General features: G+C 32.5%; 7 protein-coding genes and 1 non-coding gene across 9 annotated transcripts; 5 read left to right on the top strand and 3 right to left on the bottom strand.

Annotated features, from left to right (window-relative positions):
* Positions 1–600: 600 nt before the first annotated feature.
* On the bottom strand, positions 601–1,354 carry LOC116342670. Its single transcript, XM_031770368.1, has 4 exons — positions 1,234–1,354; positions 967–1,131; positions 762–901; positions 601–692 (listed from the first exon to the last, which is right to left on the bottom strand). The coding sequence occupies exons 1-4, from the start codon at positions 1,291–1,293 to the stop codon at positions 614–616; spliced, it is 444 nt and encodes a 147-aa protein (XP_031626228.1). The 5' UTR covers positions 1,294–1,354; the 3' UTR covers positions 601–613.
* A 1,700-nt stretch (positions 1,355–3,054) lies between these two features.
* LOC116342696 lies at positions 3,055–3,247 on the top strand. The gene has a single exon (XR_004201272.1). It is a non-coding gene; the product is annotated as a U12 minor spliceosomal RNA (small nuclear RNA).
* A 1,091-nt stretch (positions 3,248–4,338) lies between these two features.
* LOC116342531 lies at positions 4,339–5,524 on the bottom strand. Its single transcript, XM_031770188.1, has 3 exons — positions 5,434–5,524; positions 4,998–5,262; positions 4,339–4,924 (listed from the first exon to the last, which is right to left on the bottom strand). The coding sequence occupies exons 1-3, from the start codon at positions 5,443–5,445 to the stop codon at positions 4,815–4,817; spliced, it is 387 nt and encodes a 128-aa protein (XP_031626048.1). The 5' UTR covers positions 5,446–5,524; the 3' UTR covers positions 4,339–4,814.
* A 1,358-nt stretch (positions 5,525–6,882) lies between these two features.
* On the bottom strand, positions 6,883–8,980 carry LOC116342526. The gene is made up of 3 exons (XM_031770180.1): positions 8,882–8,980; positions 7,469–8,315; positions 6,883–7,400 (listed from the first exon to the last, which is right to left on the bottom strand). The coding sequence occupies exons 1-3, from the start codon at positions 8,891–8,893 to the stop codon at positions 7,213–7,215; spliced, it is 1,047 nt and encodes a 348-aa protein (XP_031626040.1). The 5' UTR covers positions 8,894–8,980; the 3' UTR covers positions 6,883–7,212.
* A 2,132-nt stretch (positions 8,981–11,112) lies between these two features.
* On the top strand, positions 11,113–12,151 carry LOC116342520 (ribonuclease H-like). Its single transcript, XM_031770167.1, has 2 exons — positions 11,113–11,415; positions 11,577–12,151. The coding sequence occupies exons 1-2, from the start codon at positions 11,285–11,287 to the stop codon at positions 12,085–12,087; spliced, it is 642 nt and encodes a 213-aa protein (XP_031626027.1). The 5' UTR covers positions 11,113–11,284; the 3' UTR covers positions 12,088–12,151.
* Positions 12,152–14,572: 2,421 nt separating this feature from the next.
* Positions 14,573–18,303, top strand: LOC116342572. The gene is made up of 9 exons (XM_031770245.1): positions 14,573–14,705; positions 14,777–15,019; positions 15,106–15,583; positions 15,861–16,100; positions 16,176–16,533; positions 16,609–17,258; positions 17,329–17,562; positions 17,628–17,973; positions 18,043–18,303. The coding sequence occupies exons 1-9, from the start codon at positions 14,697–14,699 to the stop codon at positions 18,218–18,220; spliced, it is 2,736 nt and encodes a 911-aa protein (XP_031626105.1). The 5' UTR covers positions 14,573–14,696; the 3' UTR covers positions 18,221–18,303.
* A 287-nt stretch (positions 18,304–18,590) lies between these two features.
* On the top strand, positions 18,591–20,946 carry LOC116342573. 2 transcript variants are annotated; one of them, XM_031770246.1, is made up of 7 exons: positions 18,591–18,730; positions 18,796–19,038; positions 19,097–19,853; positions 19,921–20,154; positions 20,230–20,519; positions 20,578–20,624; positions 20,695–20,946. In XM_031770246.1, exons 1-7 carry the CDS (start codon positions 18,719–18,721, stop codon positions 20,765–20,767), a joined length of 1,656 nt encoding a protein of 551 aa, XP_031626106.1. In that variant the 5' UTR covers positions 18,591–18,718; the 3' UTR covers positions 20,768–20,946. The 2 variants fall into 2 exon arrangements, with proteins under 2 accessions (XP_031626106.1, XP_031626107.1); XM_031770247.1 differs by having other exon boundaries at positions 18,600–18,730; positions 18,826–19,038.
* Positions 20,947–21,402: 456 nt separating this feature from the next.
* LOC116342388 lies at positions 21,403–25,456 on the top strand. The gene is made up of 12 exons (XM_031769979.1): positions 21,403–21,490; positions 21,600–21,845; positions 21,915–22,076; positions 22,158–22,320; positions 22,388–22,590; positions 22,816–22,888; positions 22,955–23,194; positions 23,263–23,632; positions 23,693–24,291; positions 24,367–24,603; positions 24,669–24,994; positions 25,061–25,456. Exons 1-12 carry the CDS (start codon positions 21,479–21,481, stop codon positions 25,301–25,303), a joined length of 2,874 nt encoding a protein of 957 aa, XP_031625839.1. The 5' UTR covers positions 21,403–21,478; the 3' UTR covers positions 25,304–25,456.
* The last annotated feature ends 773 nt before the right edge of the window (positions 25,457–26,229 follow it).

Here is a 26,229-nt window from a genome sequence, read left to right as displayed (position 1 = left end):
AATGTGTGTTTCTATATCAGGCTTAAAAATTTTTCCTCCCCCTGTAATACATGTTGGAGTTCACAAATTTTTTTTGTCACCACACAACGAAATCTGTACAAATAGTAGCTATTGATAAGCACTGTTAAATTAACAGTGGTAATATACATGTATGCCCATGTATGCTCCACATACATTGATCAAGTTCATGAACAATATCACATTCATCGCATTTTTTTTTTAAATGTAAAAAAGAAAGACATAAAAGTGTAAGTATAATTTTGTACGTTCAAAACGTTGTTGAAATTCTTATTTGATTGAAGTTGGGATCATATGTTTTAAATTGCAATTATATTCGGCAAATATTTTTCAGAATTGATGAAAATACTTCTCTGGTTATTGATACGTTTCATATTTCAATTTCCAATGAGATATTGTGGTAAAAAATTTGATCATCGAAATTAAGATCAATTCATATTATAGATTTTATTGTCAAGTGTTAAGTCAAATAAATAGAATCATATAAGTATCAAATCAAGCAATATTTATTCTAACGAAAAGTTATAAGGTGTTATGTGTACAAAACAAAAAACAGGTGAAAACTTTGTGTAAGTAATTTGCGTTACATTTAAATTTAAAACAAGTTATTTTCAATTCCCCGCTCTTTGCTTTCTTTTGATGCACATTTTCCAACTTCTGCACCAAAATCACATCTGAAATGTATGGATAAACGCAATTTTTGAGAAACACTTTAATATTACACTATTTACAAGAGTACGTACTCATCAGTGATGGATGGTGATTTGCATATTTCGGAGATTTCTCGAATTTTTTCCAAATCTCCCTTCGATAAACCCTTCATATCAGCCAATTTCATAACATTATCGACATCCAACGTTTGCTTTCCGCCCTCTTCTTTTATCTTTAATTTAAAAAAAGACTGTCAACACTTTGATTTCCTTTTTGGAATTTCATGCGTAAATTTACCAATTTGAATTGCTTCAAAACGCACGTCATAGTACATTTGACTGGTTTTGTTCCCAAAATCTCTCCATCCATTAATTTTTTCATGTCTGCTTCAGTTGGCTTGTGTGTCTTACGACACTCCTCGGAAAACATCATGAACATATCTCTATCTTCCGGTCTTAATTTCTATAAAAGAATTAAAAATGAAAAAATGCGAGAAAATGTCGAATTTCATTCTATTTCAAATGCATTCGATCAAATACTTTGTTATGTATATATGGAATTTACCAAAGCTCGCACAACTGCGATGGCGACAATTATGATTCCAATCACTTTAATGAAATACATTTTGTTAATTTTAATAGAATTAGATTAAATTTTGTGAGAATATCAATTTGAAGCACATCGATTAGAGTTAAATCTCTGAATGAATTTTAAGATATTGGACACTGAAATTTATAGAAAGTTTGGAAATGATTGCGATCAAAATAGCGTGTGTTACTTTTTTAAAATTTAAATTGCATTATTGGCTATAAATTGTGGTATTTTGCTGAAAATGGATTATGATCATAAAAAGAATTACAATAACAATTTTTTAGAACTGTTAAATTTATTTGAATAATGAATTGGACAATTGCCAGTTTTTCAAGCAAATTTATGAAATCATATGTAACCAAAATTTACAATTTCAAATAAAAGAATGAGGAATAATTATAAATTATTATACCCGGGAAATGGTATAAAATAGTATGATAAAAATAAAAATGGCATAAAAAATGAAAAATAGTTGCAAATTGTTGATAATTACACAATAATATTCTCAATTCAAATGCATCAACTAAAACTTCCGCATATTATAATATGCACCATGCACTATTAAAAAAAAACAAATATGAGAAATTAGTTGGATTTATTAATTAATAAAATAATTGTTAGTTTTGATAGGAAATGAATAATAAAACTCAGCATGCAATTTGAATTTGATTTTTTATTATGGTAATATTATATTTAGTAACAAATAACAACTTTAAAAGAATAGATCGGTTGAATTAGGCCAACATAGTTAACTGCATTCGATAAACTCCAAATTAACTTATTATTTTATTTAATCTCAACAGCATGTAAAATCCAAGACGATTGCTTTTGAATATTTGGATTAAAACTGTTTCCAGAATGAACAACTTTCAAATGCAACTGAACATTTTAAAAGAAACTATCTTTGAATTTCTGGTCTGTTATTTGGGAAAAAGGGAAAAGTATCTCTTGTAGACACGACATTTCCAGCGAAACTTATTTGTAAGATTAAAAAAAAAATAATGAAAAAACAATTGACACAAAAGTTTTTAACCGAATCATTTGAAAAAAGGAGCGGCATAAAAATTTAGTAGTAAACAAATTACAAATTGCTTTTTTTCTTGCATTGGGAGTTTATTTCAAGGCCAGTAAATATATTCCCCGGAAAAATTGCCATCACTTAAACTGAATAAAATGAAATAAAACCAAATAAAGTCAAAATCAAAAGTTGTACTAACAATTCCATTTTTCAAAAGTCTTTTCATTTTTATAGAATTTTCGGTGAAAAGTTTTGTGAAATAGTTTCTGGAATATTTTCAGCAAATTCACATTGTCGACATTGCACATTTTATGAACTATTTTAAGGAAATACTGTTGTTTTGTTTGTTTTATATTTCCTGATGATGGCCAAAATATATTTATTTAGACGTCTGTGTTGATATATTGGATACAACCATGAACAAATGTGTTTTTTTATTGAGTTTAAAATTGGAGGCAATGCAACCTACATCATATATTCAAAAAACTCAGAATTTTTTTTCATATGTATTGAACATTTTATTCAATAGAAAGATTAGGTGAGTTTTTAGTGAAATTTTACGACCCGATGCGACGTCTAGATTTCACAATATATAGAAAAATGATACAGCAATAACAATAAGGTAAAAATGTGTTTTATTATAACATTTTATCCTGTTAATGTACTTTGTGTGCTTTCACACGTGTGTAATTTTTCGAGTCCGTGTCATTTACAATTCACTGTTGCAATGTATGCGTAAATATTACAAAAGTAACTTTGTAGCGCATAGCAGATTCGTGCCTTAAACTAATGAGTAAGGAAAATAATTGAGGTTTGGTGATGCTTACCTCGGCTTGCCATATTGCAATCATTGCAACGGCGTAAGCTTTTGCAATGAGCCAAGCGCATATTTTTGCAAGGGTAAAGGTCGTCCAATAGAGGTACGCTCGCCTACTTTGCGAAAAATCTCTCGTGACAGCGATCTGCCCAACAATGCTATTTGACACTGATCATAAATCAAATCACAAATAAACTGCATCCATTTTTGAAGACCATCATACACATATAGCAAAAGCAGTTAAAAGATCCATTTTCATGTAGTTATCAAGACTTTGCTATGATTTCAATTGTAAGTCTTATCGATTGAATCAGAATTGCTGACACTTTTTATGGTCAAAACGATCGGTGAATTCCCACTACCTATTGTTCACAATAAAAAATAGACTGCAATGTCTTTTTAATCAAATTGAAGATTTGCATGAGTGTTATTATCTTTGTCGCATCGCATTCGGTATGAATCAAACTAAACCAATCCAATTTCAATAATTTGAATATTCAATTATTAGTTAACAGCGAGTATTCAACTTTTTTGGTTATCGTTTATTGAATTTTTACTATTTGGTGATTGTATGAAAATAGATAATTGCTGACACAAATTCATGTGACAAATGCCATCATTCCTTTTATTTTGATAAAATAAAGTGAATGTTCCGACTAACCAATCTGGATGGACGAGTCAATTTATTTTCCATTGATCGAACTATTTCCACCAATATTGGTGCGGACTATTATTTTGGTACTGACATTCTGCCTAATTGTCATTAAAACATCCATTCAATGCTAATAGATTAATTAGAGTATCTCAAATTAATATGTTGCTATTCGTCATATTATTGGATTTTCGAAATTTATAGAAATTTTAATTAATAAAATTAATATTCGAGTCCATTTTCTATTATACAAAAAATAAATGAACAAACCAACGCCTTTATTCAATTGTATTTTGTATAATTGGTTAAAATATTATTTTACAATGATCGCTGTAAATAAAAATCAAAAAAACCGTTTAAGTCATCGTTTGAATCTGTAATCAATTATATATCAATGGTAGGACACTTAACTTTCGTTTAACATTTACGTATGTCGCCAAGAATACGTTAATATTACAGATCGTTAGTTCAAAGATAAAGCAAAATTTACCGTTTTTATGATGCCATGAAATAGCTTTTTTGCATAACAATGCAAACCATTTTTTATTAAATTTAGTTTTATGTTTCGCATAAAATGTATAGACACAGAAGTTGTTTGATTCGATGTTTTTATTCGATTATTTATTTTCGACACCTTACAGCTAAAGTTTTGGCAGGCTATTTCAAATGAATAATATGTAAAATATTTGGTAATCTCTCGTCATCTTCTTTGACTTACAAAAATTCCAATATGTGGTACAATTGATGAATGGACGGTCGCTCTATCAGCGAAAGTGAAAGTTTTTTTTGTGAGATTTAAACGAGTTAGGATTGAGGTGACCTGAAATTTCATTAAAAGTGCAATCGCAACGTAAATTTTTAAACAAATGTAGTTACAACATCAATTTTACACAATGTCTTCAGGTTACCATTCAGCTTTTTATCCCAAACCATTTAATTACGCGTGTATAATTAACAAAAAACTGTTTATGGAGTTTCAGGTCTACTGTTCTTCATTTTGAAACGATATTTTGAAATTGATTGCAATGCTGATAGATGAATATGATTTTCTAGATCTAATTAATAATTTAATGATGGAATTTGAAATGGGTAATTTTTCGAATCACAAGTTTTGTTGGTTTCTCTTTAATATAAACAGGATGATGTTTGACGACCGTCTTTATATGTTCAACTGGCACTAAAAAGGAAATGTACAAGAAACATTTATATAGAGGAAAGAATGAATAAAAATTCAATCATCTGATTACTACCTGGAACATAAACGGGCACTTTTTTCTCAACAAATACTGGTTCTTTCCATGTTTGAAGCGGTTTTGAAATGGGTTCACTAGGCTCCCAATATTCCTCATTTCCCCATTGTTCATCGGCACCCCATTGCTCATGGGTACCCCATTGCTCAGCGACACCCAATTCCTCGGAAGGTGTAAAGCCACTATCCGATCTCAGCAATGACCATTTTTTATTTTGCAGTTTTCTTGCTGAGCAAATTGCAATTAATGCAACGATACACAAAATCTATATCACGCATGAAAATATAAGCAAAATTTTTTTTTTATTTCTTCATTGTATTTGATTGCTTATATTTTTAATCAAAAATTCATTCAGCAACTAATATTTTTTTATTCGAAAGATAATAATAACAAATATTTTTTGATATAAATACAACTTAACCACTATAATTCGTACCAAAAATTTCATATTTGTAACTATATTAAATTGACACAACTTTTCACTATCGATGAAACGGTTTATCTTCGAATATGAAGTCGACCAAAAATGTTGACTGGTTATATATCAAAGATGCCAAATGACCCCACCGCTCAAAACAATAAAATCCCACATTTCATCAATACTACACGCAATAAAAAAAATTACCTATTTGATTCAGCATTCAATATGGACCGGGTTTCCCATTGATAATTTGTAAATGAAATAAAAGCACGCATAATTTCGTCATTAACTATTGAAAAGATGTTATTTTCTAACACTATTATAGGCATAAATCGGTCAATTTTAATGTCAATCACGTAACATGCGTAGTAGAAGTGGATTTTGATTGCATTGAAGATGTCAATACCGCGAGCCACATATTAAACAACCAAACGGATTTTAATATTTTCTTTTATTTTCGCTTCACTTTCTACTGTCATATTACCACATTTATTACGATAAAAATATTTTTGAACATTGCTTCATTATTTTACATTTAGTTTAATTTCATTATCAGAATTAATAGTATTGCCGGCACTATTCAATGTTCATCAAAAGCTTCCGGTTTGATGTAAGCTGGGTAGTTTTTGGAATGTGTACGCACACGATCAACAGATACTAAACACAAATATTACGAATGTAGTTTTATTACAGAAACACAATATTTTGTAATAAACCTACCTGGAACATGTGGCATTTTATGAGTTGATTCATTTGGTTTGAAGGGTTTCAATCCATCATTGATTTCTTCGGCGGCTAAAGCATGTTTTAGTTGCAATGCATTCAAAGTCGATCCACCTGTTGTGTTATTAGCTATACAGCACGCAAACAAAGCAAATATACACACGATCTAAAACATACAATTAAAAAAATATATATATTTGTTATAAAACGAGAACTAATTTTAAGAAACTTTTTAATTTTATCCGTACCAAGAATTTCATGTTTTCAATATTTTTGAAGGCACCGCACTTTTTGATGATAACACTGCTTTTTTGGAGAAGAATAACGGTGAATTGAACTTTGGGTTGATTTAAACCATATTTATATATAAACCACGGTGAGTTTAACCCCACTGCTAACGAAATAAAATAAAGTAGGTCTCATTTCATCATTTATAAATTTCAATAAAATGTGATTTATCCATTTGATTGCGCAGTTTTTGCATATATTGAACTCTAATTGCAGCATAATATTTTAATTTGATTTTTATGGTTGAGAAAAAGTTAATCAATTCAGAAAATACAGTAATTATCTGAACATGATTCTCTTATAAAAATTTGCTGAAAAAAACGCAATGTTATGAATATGAAAAATATTAAGAAATAAGTTACATTATGTAAATAACAATATAAAACAAATTCGATTTTATAAGTGAGTCATGAATATTTATTTCTGAATCTACTGATCGACATCTTTAATAAAAACATAATTCAAAATGAGGTGTAATGGCTTCCATCATTTATTTGTTTTTATTTGATATGATATTCAATTTCTGCACAACATAAATCAAGACTGCATAATTATCTTCGATTGAACAAGATATATCTTTGTTTATAGGCATATATTGACGTTAATGAACTTGAATATTGACTTAAAATTTTATTCACCAAAAAGGTGGCAAAAATGTAAATTCGGACATTTTCCAAAATAATATTATGTATAAATAGATTATAAATTATTCATTTTCCGGTTAAAACAATGATTCACAGTGCGATGTTTGTTTGTTTTGGTTTCATTTTCGAACGATGAATTTTAGATTTGAAATTGTGCTCTTTTTCTAATATAAACTCCACCGAGATTCGAGACTGGATTAAGGCGAGTTGTATGCCGTTTGACTTCAAAATGTGTACTTGGTGACGATTTCCAATAACTTTCGGGTTCTTTTTTGTGCAAATAAACGGGAACATGTTTAACAACCTCATGGACTCGATCAACTGGAACTAAAAACAAGGAAGAAGCGTGTATCATTAAAATGATCATCGTTTATTACAATCACACAAATAAATACCTGGTACAATAACAGGAACTTGTTTTTCAACGGCAACCGGTTGTGTTAGAATGGTGGTGGGTGATGCCGGCGCCAAAGAAGTTACAGGCATGTGCAATTGTTCAGTTGGCCAGTGATGCGAATATTTGGCATTGACATCTTCATGATGATGGTGATGGTGTAATACAGGAGTAGATGTTATTGACGTATGCGCTAATGAAACTAACGGTGTATATATGCTTTCGCTCGGCCAACCTTGATATTTTGAATTAATATCACTATATTGAGGCGTAGAAGAAATACCCGAAGGATTGTGCGCTGAAGATAATTGTTGATTTGTCCATTGCTGTGTTGAAACTTGGGGTAATAAATTTTGATTTGTCCACTGTTGCGTTGAAACTTCAGGCAGCACGTGTTGATTTACCCACTGCTGTGTTGAAACTTGAGGAAATAAATGTTGATTTGACCACTGTTGAGTTGAAGCTTGAGGTAATAGGTGTTGATTTGTCCATTGTTGTGTCGAAATTTGAGGTAATACGTTTTGATTTGTCCACTGTTGTGTTGAAACTTCAGGCAGTATGTGTTGATTTACCCACTGCTGTGTTAAAACTTGGGGTAGTGCATGTAAATATGTACCGATTTGTTCATCGTGCCAATGTTGATTCAACTTGGCACTAGATTCATCATTTTGTGGCAAAAAAGAAGCTGAAATTGGTGTTTGCACGGACGTCGTGAACGATGGGTAATCATTTGGTTTCGTGTTCGCAGTGTCCGACCGCAATGCAAAAATTGATTGCAATGATGATAGATCCGTCGCATATAAATTTCCAGCTGAACAAACAGCGACAAAAATGGAAACAAAGAGAATCTATACAATGAAAATAAGAAAAACTGAATCACTTTCCATTTTTAACGTTAAAAACATCTTGATTTTATTTTGGATTTTTCAAAGAATCACAAAAACACACAAAGAATACTGAATGGATTTTATTTTTCAGAGTTTTGCTCAGCGCTGCTGCCATCCACAGCATATTAAAATATCTTGCTGAGAATGCGTCATCCGTCGCATGCAAATGTACTTAGCAGTTTTTACATCACCGCGAACAACAATACATGCATTGTTCTCTATACAATCGTTTGAATGCTTTGAGTCACATAAGCGTGAAGAGGACAATGCATGCGTTCTTGTTCGCTGTGATGTATGAACTGCCAAGCACATTCGCATGCGACGGACGACGCATTCTCAGCAAGATATTTTAATATGCTGTGGATGGCAGCAGCGCTGAGCAATACTCTGTTATTTTTTATTATAAAAGTAATATTTTAATAATTTTTCATGTATGTTGAAACTTTTTTTTGTGTATTTCATTTTATAATCAAAAATCGGCACTGAGAGTATTAAAAATATTTTTTTTTTTCACCAATAATTCATACCAGAAACTTCATTTTTATCAACACTTTTAATATAGGTTGCACTATTTGTTGCGAAGAAGAATGAATGTGATTTGATACTTCATTCGAACTGTTGTGTTTTTATATCAAACATAAAATTCAGCCCCACTGTGAAATAGAAACAAATTCAAGCCTCCCAAATGTTGAATTCGTTTATGATTTACGATTTATTTATTTAAAATTTGGAAACGAAATAAGTTTGCGGGCAATTTTGCCAATTATTCGCATATTTAAACTTATTGTGCGGCAGTAAAATATTCCATTTTTATGGGCAGATTCGCACGTATTATTTTCATAGTAAAACTACACGCGCAAAAAACAACAGGTCGAAAACTATTAAACGGATACGGGAAAGACTCTTTCCGAAAGAGAAAAAAGTAAACGAAAGAGAATATAGACAATCAACTTTCTAACGATTTGTCAGCAGAGATGCGTTGGTGATAAGTAAAACATGGATTTGGTGGAAAAAAACGGAAGTTATTTAAACGAGATTAAATTAATAAACAACCATAATCGTATGGTGACAATTTGTCCGACAAAATCACACATAACATTCTATTCGATTATATAAGTACACTTCTTGATCAGAAATAGTAATAATTCAAAATCTACTGAAGAATGTGAACAAATGTGGGTGAAATACTTGTAAAAATGGTAAAAAACAAACATTCTGATTCATGCGTAGTCATTGATTCACAGTATTTCGTGAAAAACTGCAGAAAGTGAAAACGAAAACATTACATTAACATTTAAATAACACATCTAATTTTATGTGATTTAATCAAGAGATGATTGAAGGTGTGTTCTCATGTGCCATGGATGACTTCATTCGTTATTTCAAAATCACGCACTCATTTTTATGGTTCGAGACAAATTTGATAAATCCGAGCACAACGAAGATGAAGCTAGATTTAAGCCATTCGAATATTGATCTGTATTTATGTGATAGTTTTCTCTCTTTCAACCTGTTAACCAATTTATAGCACGTGCGAATAATTGTAAAAGCCTAAAAATCGTTAAAACGAAATCACATTTGGTTTGGAAATGGTCTTCTTTTATGGTTTAACATTCAACACCAAATCTATCGAAAATGATCAAAAGTATGATGTGAGCCTAGCATCAAGCCGTCTTCTCATGATGTAGTATAGGACTTGGAATTATGGTATATGTTCCAAGGGAGAATAACAAACGATAATGTGAAGATCAACTCACGTATTTGATTGTTTTCAAAGATACTAATCAGATGCCATCCATTCGAATTACGCCTGTTTCCTTCACATCACCGACCGAGACGTTTGTCAATAAACCGTTTTTGTATCAATATCTTTTGATACACCTTCGGGCTATTCAGCCAAATAAATTCGATGCAAATGATACTTCGTTCAATTTTTTTAAAGAGTAACTTGTTATTTAGACAGACTTTTCGTCGTAGAAATAAGTAAATTATCGTGTTTCAAAAAACTAATAATACAAAATATTTTCGGGTATTTGAGCTGTCCAAATTATAAACACTTGAATTTAATTCCACAATAACGCTCAACAAAACTTAGGGTTTCAAGAAAAATTTATTTGAGTGGATAAGTCAAATGAGTGTTCTTTTGAATTGATACTGTTTACATGAATATTCTCTCAATTCAAATAAATACAAATGTCATTATATCATCTTACTGTTGATTTGAGTAGCTTGATTAACATTTAAATAGTTTTCGTAAGAATGAAAACAAACAAAATAATGGTGCAGAGCGTATAAAAGTGTTCTTTTCATGTCTGTGACTTTTATAATTATCACGATGCCAAACGTGTAAATGTTGCTGATCTCAGGCAATACATGCACAATACAAGCCGATGCATATGATGCAAACGACAATCATTGAATGTTGTATGTGTTGGAATTCTATTTCATAATAAATAAGAAGGTGCGATGAGTTATATTTTCGGGCGATTGTACAAAAAATTTCCTTATTTAATTCTTTACAAAAAAAACACGCAGACTATGTAATAACTTATTAGAACAATAATCACAATCATCTACAGGGATGAATACAATCTTTTCATAAACTGTATAACAGTTGTGTAAAAGCAACCCATCCGATAAAATATTATTCGGCTATGTTTCAAAATGTGTATGTTTTTAAGTTGGTATTTGTCTTCACTGTATTAGTCCATTCAATGCTTAATGCTATTTTTGCTGCTCATTGTCTTTGACGTTTGTGCCTGCGACGAGCGGCAAATCATTGTATCTCAATTCACGTTAAGCCACCTTTTAGAACGGTTTCAATTTGCTAAATATTTGGACGCTATTGAATTTTTGTCAATTTCAGATAAATTGATTTATTTATATGTTGATTTTTGCTTAATAATTCAAAGTGAAAAGAAAAAATAAAAATGAATAAGGATCGATTAATTATCGATCAAGCTGGATTCACCAACGTCTATGTGAGCGGTTGCATAATAAATCCAGAAACGAATCAGAGAACGGTAGGATATGGAGTTTTTTGGGGTGAAAGAAATGAAAAGTATGTTTTTTTTATTTTAAAATAAAATATTTGTTTGAGTTATGACATCACGTGCCTATAATTTTTGGCATTTTCCATGAATCAAAGGCATTCACCCGAAAACTCTTTGGAAATTGATAGTTATAATAATAATTTTGTTTCCATCATTATAATTTCAACAGAAACATGAAAAACGGAACTCGTAAAAATACGTCGGAAAATAATGGCGAAATTATAGCTGCTTCTATGGCATTGAACCAAGTACTTAAACTAAACCGTTTGAAGAGATTGTGCATGAACACCCGCTCGAACGTTTTATATGCTGTGCTCACGCATTGGATTGTTAAATGGAAAGAAAACAATTGGCGCAACGAATCGGACGGAAAAAAAATAAGAAATTGTAGCAGTTTGAAAAAATTGGACAAAGCCTTGAACAAAGTCAAAGAGCGAACGGAAGTCATATTCAACCACATTCCATTGGGCAACGTACATCAAAATCAGGCTGACTTACTTGCTAGAACAGGAGCAGAACATCACTGCATCGTGCTTGCAAATCGCACTCCAAAAGTGAAGAAGAAGGAAAAAATCGCTTTGGTAAAACAAGAAATTCACTCCATCTTGCTTGAAAATCGGACTCCAGAAGTGAAGACGGAAAATGTCACTTTGGAAAAACAAGAACAGAACATCATTTAGCACTATGTGTACCAAAAACTGCATTTCTTCCAGCATTTGAACGAATACATATAAATTTGAAATACTCGTTAATTTTTTTTACTCATAGTCTACTTTGATTGCGTATTTCTCTTATTTATAAAGCACATTTGCAATGCACTGAAAATCTACTTGAGAATTCTTATACATATAAAAACATGAGCAATAAATGTTGTTTGAACCAAAAATGATATTTGTGAAGTATTCCATTTCGAATGTAGATGAAGGTAAAGTAAAAAAAATAAAAGTACGCTAAAATTTGAATTTAAAATTTGATTTGCATGCAATTCAATCAACTGTATATAAAATGGACAATGTCTATTCAAATTCGTTATTGATAAAACATAAAAGTGTACATATCAAATGAACAAAACGACAGGGGAAACAATACGACATAAATTGAAAAATTAGCAGATGAAGTTTTACAGCCATCAACGTCAATATAATAAATCACTTCAATCATCAACAAAAAAAATGTAAAAAATTGTTCATGCAAATCACCCGTTTCATCGCCAAAAAGAAAAGAATCAATTTAAATTGATGATTCGAATATGCATCGATTTTTGGAAAAGCGATATAACTATTGGGTGTATCGATTAATTTTAAAGGATTGATAAGAGATGGCGTAACTTGAAATTGTGTGTAGCTTGACAGGTGAATCCAATTGCATTTTGTACATGTGACATTTGCCAATCTAATTCAGAGCAGAAAGATTTATTTTTGACACAGTGTCATTATTTTCTGATCGATTCAAAATGAGTGATGAAAAAGTGTTTTTCTGTCTGGCCCTCCTTTGGTTCAATTTTTTCACTTTAAATAACGTGAAAATACATCTAAAGGTTATAAAATGTTGCAGGAGACGAGAACTCTCAATCGCCACAGAGAATGTTGAATTTGGTGAGAAAGAAGTGGTGAATTTGTTGAAAAACTGTGAAATCACCAAAAAAAATTGAATGTTGGGCTATTGGCGTTTTTTATTCGATAAAGATGCATGAAAATGCATCAGAAAAACATCAGAAGCATTAAATATATGCGAATCAATCGTTTTAAGACATTTGTAATGAGATAAGACCAAAGAAATTGTGTGCCACACCAGCTGAATCCAAAACTAGTTGTTAGATGTTTTTTCACATTTTGGCACAATGTTCCAAAAATAAGAAAGAAAGGAATTTTTGTATCGTATTGTAACTGGAAGTGAAGAGGGCATCTGCTACGATAACCCCAGGCATAAAAATAAGGGTTCAATCCCACACAATCATCAAAATCTACAGCATAGCAGGATTTTGATGATTTCTCGGTAATGCTCATTATTTGGTGGGGATAAGGTGGTTTGGTGTATAATGAGCTGCTGAAACAGGGTGAAACAGTCACGGGGGATCGGCATCGATTACAACCAATACGTTTGAGCGGAGTACTGAGAGAAAAATTGAAAAAAACTGCGACAAGAAATAGTCGAAGGATTTATCAAAATTTGACATATTTCAAACATCGCAAAAAAAAGATAGGGGACTCTGGTCGGGATGAGCTTGATCAACCCGCGTACTCTCCAGACCTGGCTCCTTCTGATTACCACTTGTTCCGATCGATGAAAATCAGCCTGTTCGATGAACACATTCAAAATTATGAAAAAGCGCGAAATTGGATCGATGAATGGATAGCTTCAAAAGATGAGGAATTCTTTCGACGCGGAATCGACAAGCTACCAAGAAGATGGGCGGAAGTCATAGCCAACGATGGGCAATACATTGGTTAAAAAATATTGTACAGTTGTTTTTAAATAAATGTATCTTTTCACCCAAAAATCCTTTAAAATTAATCGATACACCCAATAAATCGTCACTAAAATACAAATCCCATTGTAGTAGCAATCGATTTACATTTAAAGTGTTTCCGAAAATGTGAAAATGAAAAAAAGAGACTTTTTTGATGAATCAAACATACATTAACACTACTTTTTCGTTACATTAAGAAAAATGGGAATAGTCAGAGACATTCATCTTATTTTTTATTTATATCTTTCAACGGTTGTTTTTCCGGCATTTTAACCCAACTGATGTGTCTATAGTCTATAAATTATAATGTATGCTTCATAATACATTGTAACGCAAAATGTGACAAGAACAAGTATCTGTGCTATGCTGCTTTGTCATGTATGTATAATGTATATCAGCGAATCAAAGTATAAACAACATGTACCGAGAATACCACTGATGCCAGTCAATACATAGAGAAAGCAGACCTACACTTGTGTGTGTATGATGCTAAATAACTACTACTGCTTGGTTATCTTTCGAGTGTATTGAGAACGGTTGAGAATGAAAAAGGCGCGAAATTATATTTTCGGTTATGCTAGTTCTGTTGTTTGATTGTTTCTTCTTTCTTTCGTCTGCATGTAATATGAAATGGATGCAACATTAACTCTAAGCGATTCATAGCGGCAACATTGACATTGAAAGAGAGAGCACATACGTATAGTGATGACGCGATAAATACTCAAGCGATATCGTTCGAGCTAGACAGTCTATTGTGAAATTTCGCAATCATAACAAAGAATTATTGCAGCAAGACGTAATGAAAATATCGAAATAATCATGGAAAAAGTGTGTTTTGATTGAATTGTTTTTAGTTTAGACTTTTTTTTATTTAATAAATTTTGACGTATTTTTTGCAGATTAAAAAATTTAATTTGGAATTGGCTTTGTTTGTAAAAGAGCTAAAGTCGTACATCAACGATGTTAGTGTGGTTAACGATGAAACTACACATTTCTTGATGGAAACAATTATCGCTGTAGATAAGTTGCAAGCAACTTCGAGACACTGTGAAAAATCTGCTTCAAATGAAAATCGATTTGTTCAAGATTTGAATGAAGACATTTTTGAATGTCGTCGGCATATTGTATGCCGTGTGTGTCATGTATGTTAATTTAATGTTCAAACTGTTTAATTCTTGGCGATATTTAACTCTCGTTAATTTTAAGTTTTAACCGTTATCTATTGTAGGAACACATTCCACTCAGTGCAGAGGATTTTGAAATCCACATACAAAAGAAAGGTCACAAGGAAAAGGAGGCCAAACAGAGTTCATTGGTTCCCGAGATACGAGAACGTAGTACGAGTTCCGAATTGAATCCATCGAGTTCAGAATTGAATCCGTCGAGTTCAGTAAGTTCGGTGAACAGCATAGATGTTAACGCTGCAGCTACTGTAAATGGTGAAGTTACTAAATCTAACACTTCAGTTCTATCCGTAAAATTGGAAAACATTGTCAAAACAGATGCAATGTCGGAGAAAATTGTAAATGAAATACTTGAATTGACATCTCGGAATGAAGTTAGATTGCAAAATGAAACCAAAATTATTGATTCACTTACACATTATTTGGGGGCGTTTGATTCTACATTGAAGTTTATTCCATTCGGATCATCCACATTTGGATTTGGGGGATCGAAAACCAACTTTAACATTCTCGTGAATGCAAGTAAGATTTACGGACATTTATATTTTGTTTTAATTCCACGCTTTTAAACGGATGCTATTATAGAAACAGTACCCAATTTCTTTGCTCTGCTGGTTCCTTGCATGCATCTTTTATCGAGTAACAACTCCAATCATTCAAAAATGTTGATGAGTTCACAGTTTTCTTCCAAATTCAACATTCTCTGTATAAAAAATGAACCCTTCTGCTCTGAATTCTATTAACAATTATACGACATCTATAAAAAATGCAAAAGGTTACATTTTGTTTCATGTTTTAGGTGGATTTGAAAAGAGTCCCGCGATTGCTTTACATGAATTTGAAAAGATGATGAAAACATGCAGCGCACAAAATGATTTTGAAATATTGGAGAACATTAGCGGCAACCGTGTACAAAGGAAACGCCTACAATTTCTTCATAAACAATCTCGCATACTTTGTTGGCTGCAATTTTCGTCAAATTTTGAATTAGCCAAATCAAATCAAGTGATTCGGGATTACATCCGTCGTGATCCAGCTTGTAAGCAATCATATATTATTTACATTTATATTGCAACTAAAAAAGACATACAAATACATTGAACCTACTCCATAGGCTACTACTTGATTGCATACATCAGATCTTGGCAAAATATCTTGAATGACATCGCCGCAAAGGAAAACACCACCGCCTTTCACTTTAATACGTACATAATTAGTGTTTTGGTGATATTTTTTTTGCAAATGAATAACCAATTTCCAAAAGTTAAAGAGCTTCCCACATTAGAATCCAAATGCATCGTTGTTGTACCGAAGCCTGACCAAGGTCGATTAAAACAAGTTGTGTTCGGATTTTTTGAATTTTATGCAAAACGATATGAGATTAAAAATCATTTAATTAGCATAAATATTGGTCGATGGCAAGAGAGGCACTTGCAATCTCATCAAATAAATTTTACGTCCGAACAAAAAAGGTTATTCAGTTATTTTCAATTATTCTCACTTTCAGTATTCTAACCAATACTTGCTATCTACTATTATAATTACAGCTTAAGAGATGCCATGGAATCTAATGGTGCCAATTGGAAGGATTGCACAATGTATGTGCAAGACATTGATTCGCAAGGAATGAATATTACTGCTGAAATATCCAACAAAGAAGCACACAATTTCAAGAAAATGTGTCAGATGTTTTTCACAGACCATTCACAAAAGAAATTCATTGACGAATACGTATCAAAAGTATCGACACTTCAAAAGTCATCTGACAAAGCATTAACTGCTAATAAAATAGATGTGTCACCATTAATTTCGATGAATACCCTTAAAACTGCCATCAAAAGTGTTGCTGAAAATCTAGCAACAGGTGGCAATATAAATCCATTTTCATCGAAGAAATCCGAAAAATTGCCAAGAGCTGTTAGTAAGGAGCAAATAAATCTCATCGAAGGACTGGAAAAACGAATCGATTTTTCAAAAACGTACGAAACTATCATTCGAATCCTAGACAAGGCAGGAAAATTAACGGTAGAAAAATATCTACGTATTAATAGAAGGAAATATTTTGAATTGGATATAATCAGCACTTTGGATCATTATCTGAAGCTATTCAATCCCACTTTTGAGCCAATTCATTTTGGTTCAAGTAAATATGGATTAAAAGATTTTGAATCAAATCTCCATTTGTTTGTATTCATTGGTATGTTTTAATTTTTTTTTCTAACGTTTGGATTTTTGACAAAATATTATAATAATTTACTGCTTCACAGACGATGCAGCTCCAGCAGAAATAATTCGGAAATTTGAAGACTATTTGGGAAAATCAAATATTCAAAATCACTTCAAAGAAATATCCAAAATTAATGGATATCGTGTGCTAAAGCCACAAATTAGCATGATTCATATAGACTCTGGAATTCGATGTTTTTTGCTATTCGACAATGATAAGACAATTCCCGATTCATCGGAAATTATTCAGCGATTCATAGAAAAATTGCCGCTTTGTAAATATAATTAATATTATACATTCGCATTGGATGATTTGTGCAATTTCATTCCATAATTTCAGGTGAGTCACTCATCAGATTCATCCGGGCATGGCAGATGGTTTTGAAAGACATGTACCCAAACAGTGATATAATACAATTCCAATTCAATACCTACATAATATCAATTCTTGTGATATTCTTCTTCCAAATGAATTTCAATGCGCCTAGTATTGAAAATATATGGTCGCATCCACCTCTTGCACCACCATCAAATGGTGGAGATATCAAAGCAATTGCTTGCAAGTTTTTCGCCTTCTACGGCAATAACTACCAGATATGGAACCATGTAATTAGTACTCAAATCGGTCGATGGCAAGAAAGGCGATTGCAGCCAGAGCAGAAAAACTTCACTCAACTTCAAAAACGGTTCGTTTCAAAAGATACAGTTGGAAATTATTTTAAAATCATTTTTTATTTAATGAATTTTCGTCACAGATTGCGCGACGGAATTGAATCTAACCCAGCCAGTTGGACGAATTGTACTATGTACATCCAAGATTTGGTACGAAGTGATGTGAACATTGCGGCTGAAATACCAAAAAAAGCAGCTGAAAATTTTCAACAATTATGCCAAATATTCGCGAAATACTTTTCACGTATTTATCGGAAATGATTGGTTCTTTATCACCTCGTTTTTAAGACATAAAACTATAATCGTTGGATAAAATTTGCAATAAAAAATCATTTTATATTAAATTGTCAACTGTCTTTTTGACATTCAAATACATACATTTTGTTCTACCACCCTTTATAAATAGAATCACGTCATACACAGAAAGAAACCGGTATGCCATATGCAGAGTCGTTTTGTTATCATCGGTTTGTTTCTCTTTATATGTATTGTAAATAAACTGAATCGTCGAGAATGAAAACATCACCAAAATATAGCTACTTTCGTGTGTCTTGCTTCTCTTCTTTATTTCTTATTCACACCAGTATGTGATGAGTGTTTAATGAAATTTCGTTTCTTTCTTATTCTTGACGCTTCATAGCTGCGACATTGACACATTGAAAGACTATTTGTATATCGATGACGTGAGAAAGGTGCCCATTCGCGGTATTGTCAAAATCGAACAAAATCACTGCAAAACAGTACGAATATATTGGAACAATGATAAATAAAGTAAATATTTTGTGATTATTTGTTTTTTTTTTGTTTTATTAAAAACTCAATTTTTTCATGTTTAGATTAACAATTTCAATTTGGAATTGTCTCAGTTTCTCAGAGAGCTACATTCCTACATCAACGATGTAAGTGTCGTTGACGATGAAACAACAAGATTATTAATGGAAATTGTTCTAGCCGTGGATAAATTGCAGACAACTTCGAAATACTACAAACTATCCGCTTCAAATGAAAAACAATCTTTTCATGATTTGAATGAAGAAATTTTCAAATGTCACCGTCGAATTTTATGCCGTGTGTGTGAGGTAAGAAAAATACAATGAAAATCCACATATTCTATGGTTTACATGTGTTCATTTTCAGGACAACTTTTCACCGGAAGATTTTGACACACATGTTCAGAAAGAAAGTCATAAAGTGAAAGAAACCAATTTCAAATCATCACAACCAATTCCAAATAAAAATGTTAGCACACCAGAGAGATCGATCGAACATAAGCATGATTACAATTGCACTGTAACCAGTGCCAAAAGAGTTGAATTGAAACATACTGGCCCAGTAAGCTCAATGAGTAGTAATTTGCAGTCAGCTATCAAAGTCAATAATTGCTCATCAGTGACCAGTGATTATAAAATAAATATCCCAACCGTATTTTCAATGGAAAATCTAAGTAGAGCAATTGCCGAAGTTGATTTAGCCAAACCTGAAAGCCTGAAATTATCTACTTGCAAGGATGTTGAGAGTCTAATCAAAGCGAAATATGCTCCGAATGCCACAGTGAAAATGGTCAAAAAAGAAACCAATAATTTTGCCAAGATGGATCACACTATCTCTACACATGATGCGAAATTGGATGAAGCCTCTACCTCGTGCAATGGCAACCAATTAAATATCAACTTGAATCCGGACATGAAAATATTTGATTTAATTGACAAAGAAATAACCATGCTTTGCCAACCGTTGTATATGGAGTCCCGTAAGCGTCTCGAAGATGATATATTTTCTACCATATCGAAATATATTCATCAGTTTGATAAATCATTGGAGGTTCTTATATTCGGTTCGAGCTATTATGAAATTAAGGGAGCAATGACGGATCTCAATTTATTGATTAATACACGTATACTTATTTTTATTTAATACTTCTATTTCTGTTCCTCACTTGGAAATATTACCATATTTTGCAGATTATGATCGGCCAAAAGAAATCAGTCAGAGATTCTTTCTGAGACTCGAGAGAACAAACATCGCAAAAGATTTTAAGCAAATACATAAGGTTGCGGCGGATCGTGTTCTGAGACGACAAATTTCCATGGTCCATATTAAGTCGGGAATAAAGTGTTTTTTACTGTTTGAAAATGATAACAGCATTGCCGATTCGTCAAAAATAATCGGTCGTTTCGTGAATGCAGAACCAATGTGTGCGTTTATAATATAGATACTTGAGAATATTCCCGTTATTCAAACAATGATGATTTGTTTTGAATTTATTTTAGGTCGTTTTCTCATCACATATATTCGAACGTGGCAAAATATGCTGAACAAATCCGGTTTGGCCAAATTTGAATTTAATACATATATAATATCCATCCTGGTCATCTTCTTTCTTCAAATGAATCATAAATTACCGAGAGTTGGTGATATGCAATCGACCGATAACTCGGCCAGCAAAACATCAAATATTGTCAGTTTCAGGGACATTCCGCAAAATTTTTTCTCATTCTATGGTAACAGCTATCAAATGTGGAATCATGTGATCAGCGCACACATTGGTCGATGGCAAGAGGTGAGTTAGATATTTTAAGTTAAAAACGTTTGTTTTATTCCATTTTTTTTATTTTCAGCGACGTATACAACCAGAACAAAAGAACTTTTCAGAAGTTCAACAACGGTGTGCATTCATTGAAAATGTAACCTATATTATGTGATTAGTAATTTCGTCGACATTTCTTTTCATTTAGATTGCGCAAAGGAATCGAGACAGCACCGGCCAATTGGATAAACTGTACAATGTACATGTTCGATCCGATGTGAATGTTACCGCTGAAATTAAAAAGACGGCAGCCGAACATTTTCAACAAATGTGCCAGACGTTCGCAAATAAAATGGTGACAAAATGAAATTTCAAATGTTTGGAATAAATGTTTTTCGGAAATCTATTGCATAATTGTGCAAGTCCTAGTAGACTTAAGCTATGAATGTGATCATTAGAATAGAGCATTCGTTGATGTTTATCAATAAATAAATAAAATAAAATAACAAATCAATTTTTCTGAAGTAAAGCGAAAGTCTAAAACACTGAAAATAAGGTGAGTACTTAAATCCTCCCAAAGGAAAAAATGGAGCAAAATACGCATAAATATTATTTTTTGTTACACAAATAACTGAATTTAGTCCATTGAACAACCATTGTCTTTCAAAAAATAAGAAACGGTCAAGACATTGATTGGCCTTTCAAAAAATAAAAAAAACAGTTATTCCGAAATTGATTTCACTAAAGAACGATTTGTGTTGTGGCAATGATGCTGACATGTTCTTTCATGAGCAAAAACAATCGATGCGTTGATGTGACGATGTGATATGCGCACACCTAGACATAAACATACACACAAACACTCTTGATTGAGCTCGATTGGTGGCGTGCACACGCAGCACTACTAAACTAACGACGCATTTCAGAACGCTTTAGATTGTCGGTGCAGTCGTATGACAGCTTGAGATTTGTCACTCAGTACATCAAGCAATATGGATGAAGCGGTGAGTTGTTTGTAATTGATTTGTGTTAAGAAAAAAAAAACTGTGTCAAAATAAAGAAAAATACATTCGGCTGTTTATTTTCATTCTTTTTTTTTCAATTTGTCAATAGATTAATTTTCTAAACGTTGAAATCGGTGTATTTCTACGGTATCTGCGATGTTTTTCAAAAATCGAAAACGTACAAATCAACAAAAAAACAATCGAACTGTTTGAAGAAGCAAAGTTGAACATAAAACAACTGACGCAAGGTGCACAAATTATTGAGAATTCAGCCCGAAATGATGTAGATTTCCTATTTGACCTCAACGAACATCAGTATGAACTTCAACGACATATTTTGTGCCGATCATGTTTTGTAAGTAAAAGTGATGCAACATAAAATTTATCAACATTTGATGCAATACATTTATTCGATTCTATTCAGGACATGTTTCCACTGTCAAAGCATGATTTCGTCATGCATTTGAAACGAAAACATTGTACCGCTACATCGACTGGATCGAATTCATTTTCATCGGACTTTTTTCCCGATTCCGAATCAACGACTTATCATTTTAACGGTCACAGCAAAACACCGTCACCACAAGTAAATCTTTTATTTTTATTGTGTCTTTGTACAGTTGTGATGATAAACGATTTATTTTTTTTGTTTTTATTGATAACTTAGATGGACGCTGGTAAAAATAGTAGTTTTGGTGGTAGTCATCATCTTAGTTGCACATTCAGCGACAATGGATTTGTTGAAGACAGTAATATTGCACAAAACAACATTTCAAACAATGCATATCCGCGATATTCGGATATTCTTCGAACCGCTCCGCCACCACAAGGTAATTTCACAATTTTCATTATTGTGTACGATTCATTTTATACTTGTGACTGTTTTACCTGATACAGATCCCGAAGAAAATGTGGTTAACATCAAACCAATCGACACATTCATGACATTAGGTGATTTAATACGAACCGATCGATGCTTCGAAGCAATCTCATTGGAAATGACCGATTTCATGACACAGACTGATCAACGATTCCAAAGCGAAATGAAAATTTTGAATCTGTTGAAATACGTTGTCAACTCATTTGATTCTGCTTTAAAGGTATTGAGCCGAAATAATTCAAAATTATTAAATTTAATTTTGAATTCAAGACTTTACCAACATGTTGCTATTCTAACAAAAAGTTAAAAATGAAATTCAAATTCCATTTCGGTATACTAACAACATGCTATTTCTTTAGCATTAAGTTAGACTGGATTTCTAAGAAATGTATGCAAACAATCGCTTTCTGACTGAAAAAGACTGAAATAAAATATTTTTATTTAGGTATTGCCATTTGGTTCAGTGGAATATGGTTTCAGTGGTGCAAATACAAATTACAATATTCTGATTGATACACGTAAGTGACAAAAAGTTTTAAAAAATGAATGAACAGTTGAATTTTCATTGGCATTTTTTTGCATAGGAAAAACGGAAAAGGCACCAGCCTTACTGTTGCGCACATTCCAAAAATTCTTCATGAGCACAGAAGCGCAGCGATATTTTGATTTTCCGGAAAAAATCAACTCAAATCGCGTTCTAAAGCAGCAATTGAAAATGACTCATAAAGAATCTCGCATTGAATGCCTCCTGCTGTTCGATTGTGACATAAGTGTGGCCAAAGCTACTGAAATCATCAAGGATTTCATCGCTGTGAAACCAATCTGTAAGTAATCGTAGAAAAATAAGCTTTATGAAGCCATAACAAAATCATATAACATAATTTCCATTTAGGCCGTCAGCTGATTGCGTACGTCAGAGCTTGGCAAAATGTCGTAAACCGTTTGGCCATACAGCATGGAGAAGCGGTCTTTCAGTTTAATACATACATCATAGCAGTACTAGTAATATTCTTTATGCAAGTGCACTACGATCTACCCACCGTAAGCGAAATATCGACACTCGCAGCGAGCGGAAAAATCACATCAACTCCCAAATCCATTCTCGAAGAACAAAAAATCTTTGGCAAAATTTTATTTGAGTTTTTTCATTTCTATGGCGCACGATATGAAGTAAACAATCATTTGGTTAGCGCACGTATTGGTCGTTGGCAAGAACAAAGATTAACTCAACAACAAAAGTACTTTACGCCCGAACAGAAAAGGTTTGCATCAAATCAGTCTGTCTTCAAGTTGAATAATTATTAACCAGAGCCTATTCACAGATTGAGAGATGGAATGACATCAAATTCGGCCAACTGGCAAAAGTGCACTATGTTCGTGCAGGATCTAATTTCACCCGAGTTGAATATCACAGCCGAAATATCAAAAGAGAAAGCATACAACTTCCAAGAAATGTGTCAAATGTTTTCTACAACACAACGATCATCATTGGTGAAGCGAATAAAAAAAGAGTCACCGCAAGTAAATTATCAGCCATTGCACCGAACAATTTCACAAAATAGTTTACCATCTGTGAAATCAGTACCTTCGAATCGTGTCAAAACCACCAAAGAGGATAAAAACAAAGCATCCACATTAATGGCATCGAAAAAAATTGCGACAAAAAAGGGATGCCCAAAAAATCCGTTGGCAACTTTAGACGAAGTCATAAAGAATGGAAAAATATACGAAGCTATAACCAATGAATTGGCGATATCGTCTTTACGCTCTGAAGAGAAACTTCGTCACGAAGGTCGAATTTTGGGAATGCTGAAGCAACATTTCAAATTATTTGATCGCACATTGGCGCTAATTCCGTTCGGTTCGACTACATATGGTTTTGCTGGCTCGAGTTTGAATTACAATATTCTCGTTGATACTCGTAAGAATCGTTTTTTCATTGCATGTTTTATTTAAAGATGAAAAGAAAAATTGTCAATCTTTCATTATTTTGCAGGAAAATCCAAACAGATACATAGTAATGTTTTGGAATCTTTTGAAAAGTATCTCACTAAAACCGACATACAATTACATTTCGATGACATAGCCGAAATACCGGCCAGCCGTGTACTAAAGCAACAGCTACGAATGATACACAAAGAATCTGGTATTCATGTATTGCTACTAGCCGACGATGTAACTGTAGCTGACACATCAAAGATTATTCGCGATTTCATTGCGATTAAACCGATTTGTAACTGTTTTTACATGAAAATTGTGTTCAATATTGTTAACAGATCGTAATTCATTTATTCATAGGTCGCAATTTAATTGAATGTATCATATCGTGGCGAGATGCTTTGAACAGCATCTTAGCACAAAGTGGTGCCACCCCATTCCAGTTTAATACTCACATGATCTCGGTGCTTGTGATATTTTTCATGCAAGTAAACTATGAGCTTGGAACGGTTCAAGAAATATCAACAATTCGTTCGAATCCGGAGACAATGAAGAAGGCGGATATATCGCTGAAGAAAGATTTGGCCATTTTCGATAAAATATTGGCCGATTTCTTCTGGTTTTATGGTCAGCGATATCAAATTTGGAATCATGTCATTAGCTTGAACATTGGTCGATGGCAAGAAGTGAGTTGGCTATGTTTTACTTCGACAATAAATATTATCAAATCTTAATTTTTCCAATTTTTTTAGCGACGCATCCAAGATCAACAAAAATGGTTTTTGCCTAATCAGAAACGGCTGCGTGACGGAATCAACACAAATCCAGCCAATTGGAAAAATTGTACAATGTTCGTCGAGGACGTGACCCGATCGGGCATTAATGTAGCAGCTGAAATCACAGCAAAGGATTCTTATGGCTTCCAGGAGATGTGTCAAATATTTGCAAAGAAAAATATTTGCCATAAAATATGCCACAAAGATCAAGAAGATTAATAACTATGCAATGTCCACACAAATTCCAATCATGAATACTCAAACAAAAAAAAAAGTTCAAAATGCTGAAAGCAATCAATTCACTAAGAATAATACTTTAAGTCACATCTGTTGTGCGAAAATGTTAAAAGTATCAATAATAAAATGTCAGTATCGATTCTGTGATGCTTAAATTCAATAAAACTCATTATTTTAAATATTACAAGCGAATAATAGAGAAAAATAAAAAAGGCGCAGAAAAGAAAAATACTCTAATCCTAATTTTGATTGTCATAATGATTGCGTAAGAGACAACAGTAAGTATCGTCTACAACACGGCGAAATATATCTGTGCTCGTATCACGCACACGTATAGAGAATAGATGATAATTTAAACAGATATGGAACAAATTTGAATATTCGAGAATGAATTTTAGACTTCTCCATGAAAAAAATTGAGATTGGCAGTGTTACATTTGAACCCATGTCTATCATCGCCTCAGTGTATTTAATAATCGTATTTAGAAATAGTCTTATTTGTGAAGATTTCTAGTAAATTCGTCGATAACATCATACGCATATCTATATGAAAAGCGAGCAACCAAAAACTGTTGAATGCTTTTGAAAAATCAAATATATTGATGATGTTGGTTGAAAAATGCATGCTATAATCGAGAGATCATTTCAAAATGGACATAAAACCATAAACAATAAAAATCATTCAGTGAAAATTTAAAGAAGAGAAACCAAAAGACAAAGAAAAAAAAACGGTCATCTCAAGCATTTAATTTTATTGATTTTTCAAGTGTCGCCTTTTGATCGTTCGTTGTTAGACCGAATACGAGTGCAAATGCGACAATACAAATACGAACACAAACATCAAATGAAAGAATGAGAGCGCGCACTGAAAAATTGTCGTTTCAGAAAAAAAATAATTTTGTGATGGT

Source organism: Contarinia nasturtii, unplaced genomic scaffold, assembly GCF_009176525.2.
Source record: "Contarinia nasturtii isolate CC-2019 unplaced genomic scaffold, AAFC_CNas_1.1 Cnas_scaffold_864, whole genome shotgun sequence".
In the NCBI taxonomy this organism is placed as follows: Eukaryota; Metazoa; Arthropoda; class Insecta; order Diptera; family Cecidomyiidae; genus Contarinia; species Contarinia nasturtii.
Note: the sequence above shows the minus strand (reverse complement) of the source record. Positions and strands in the feature narration are given on the sequence as shown.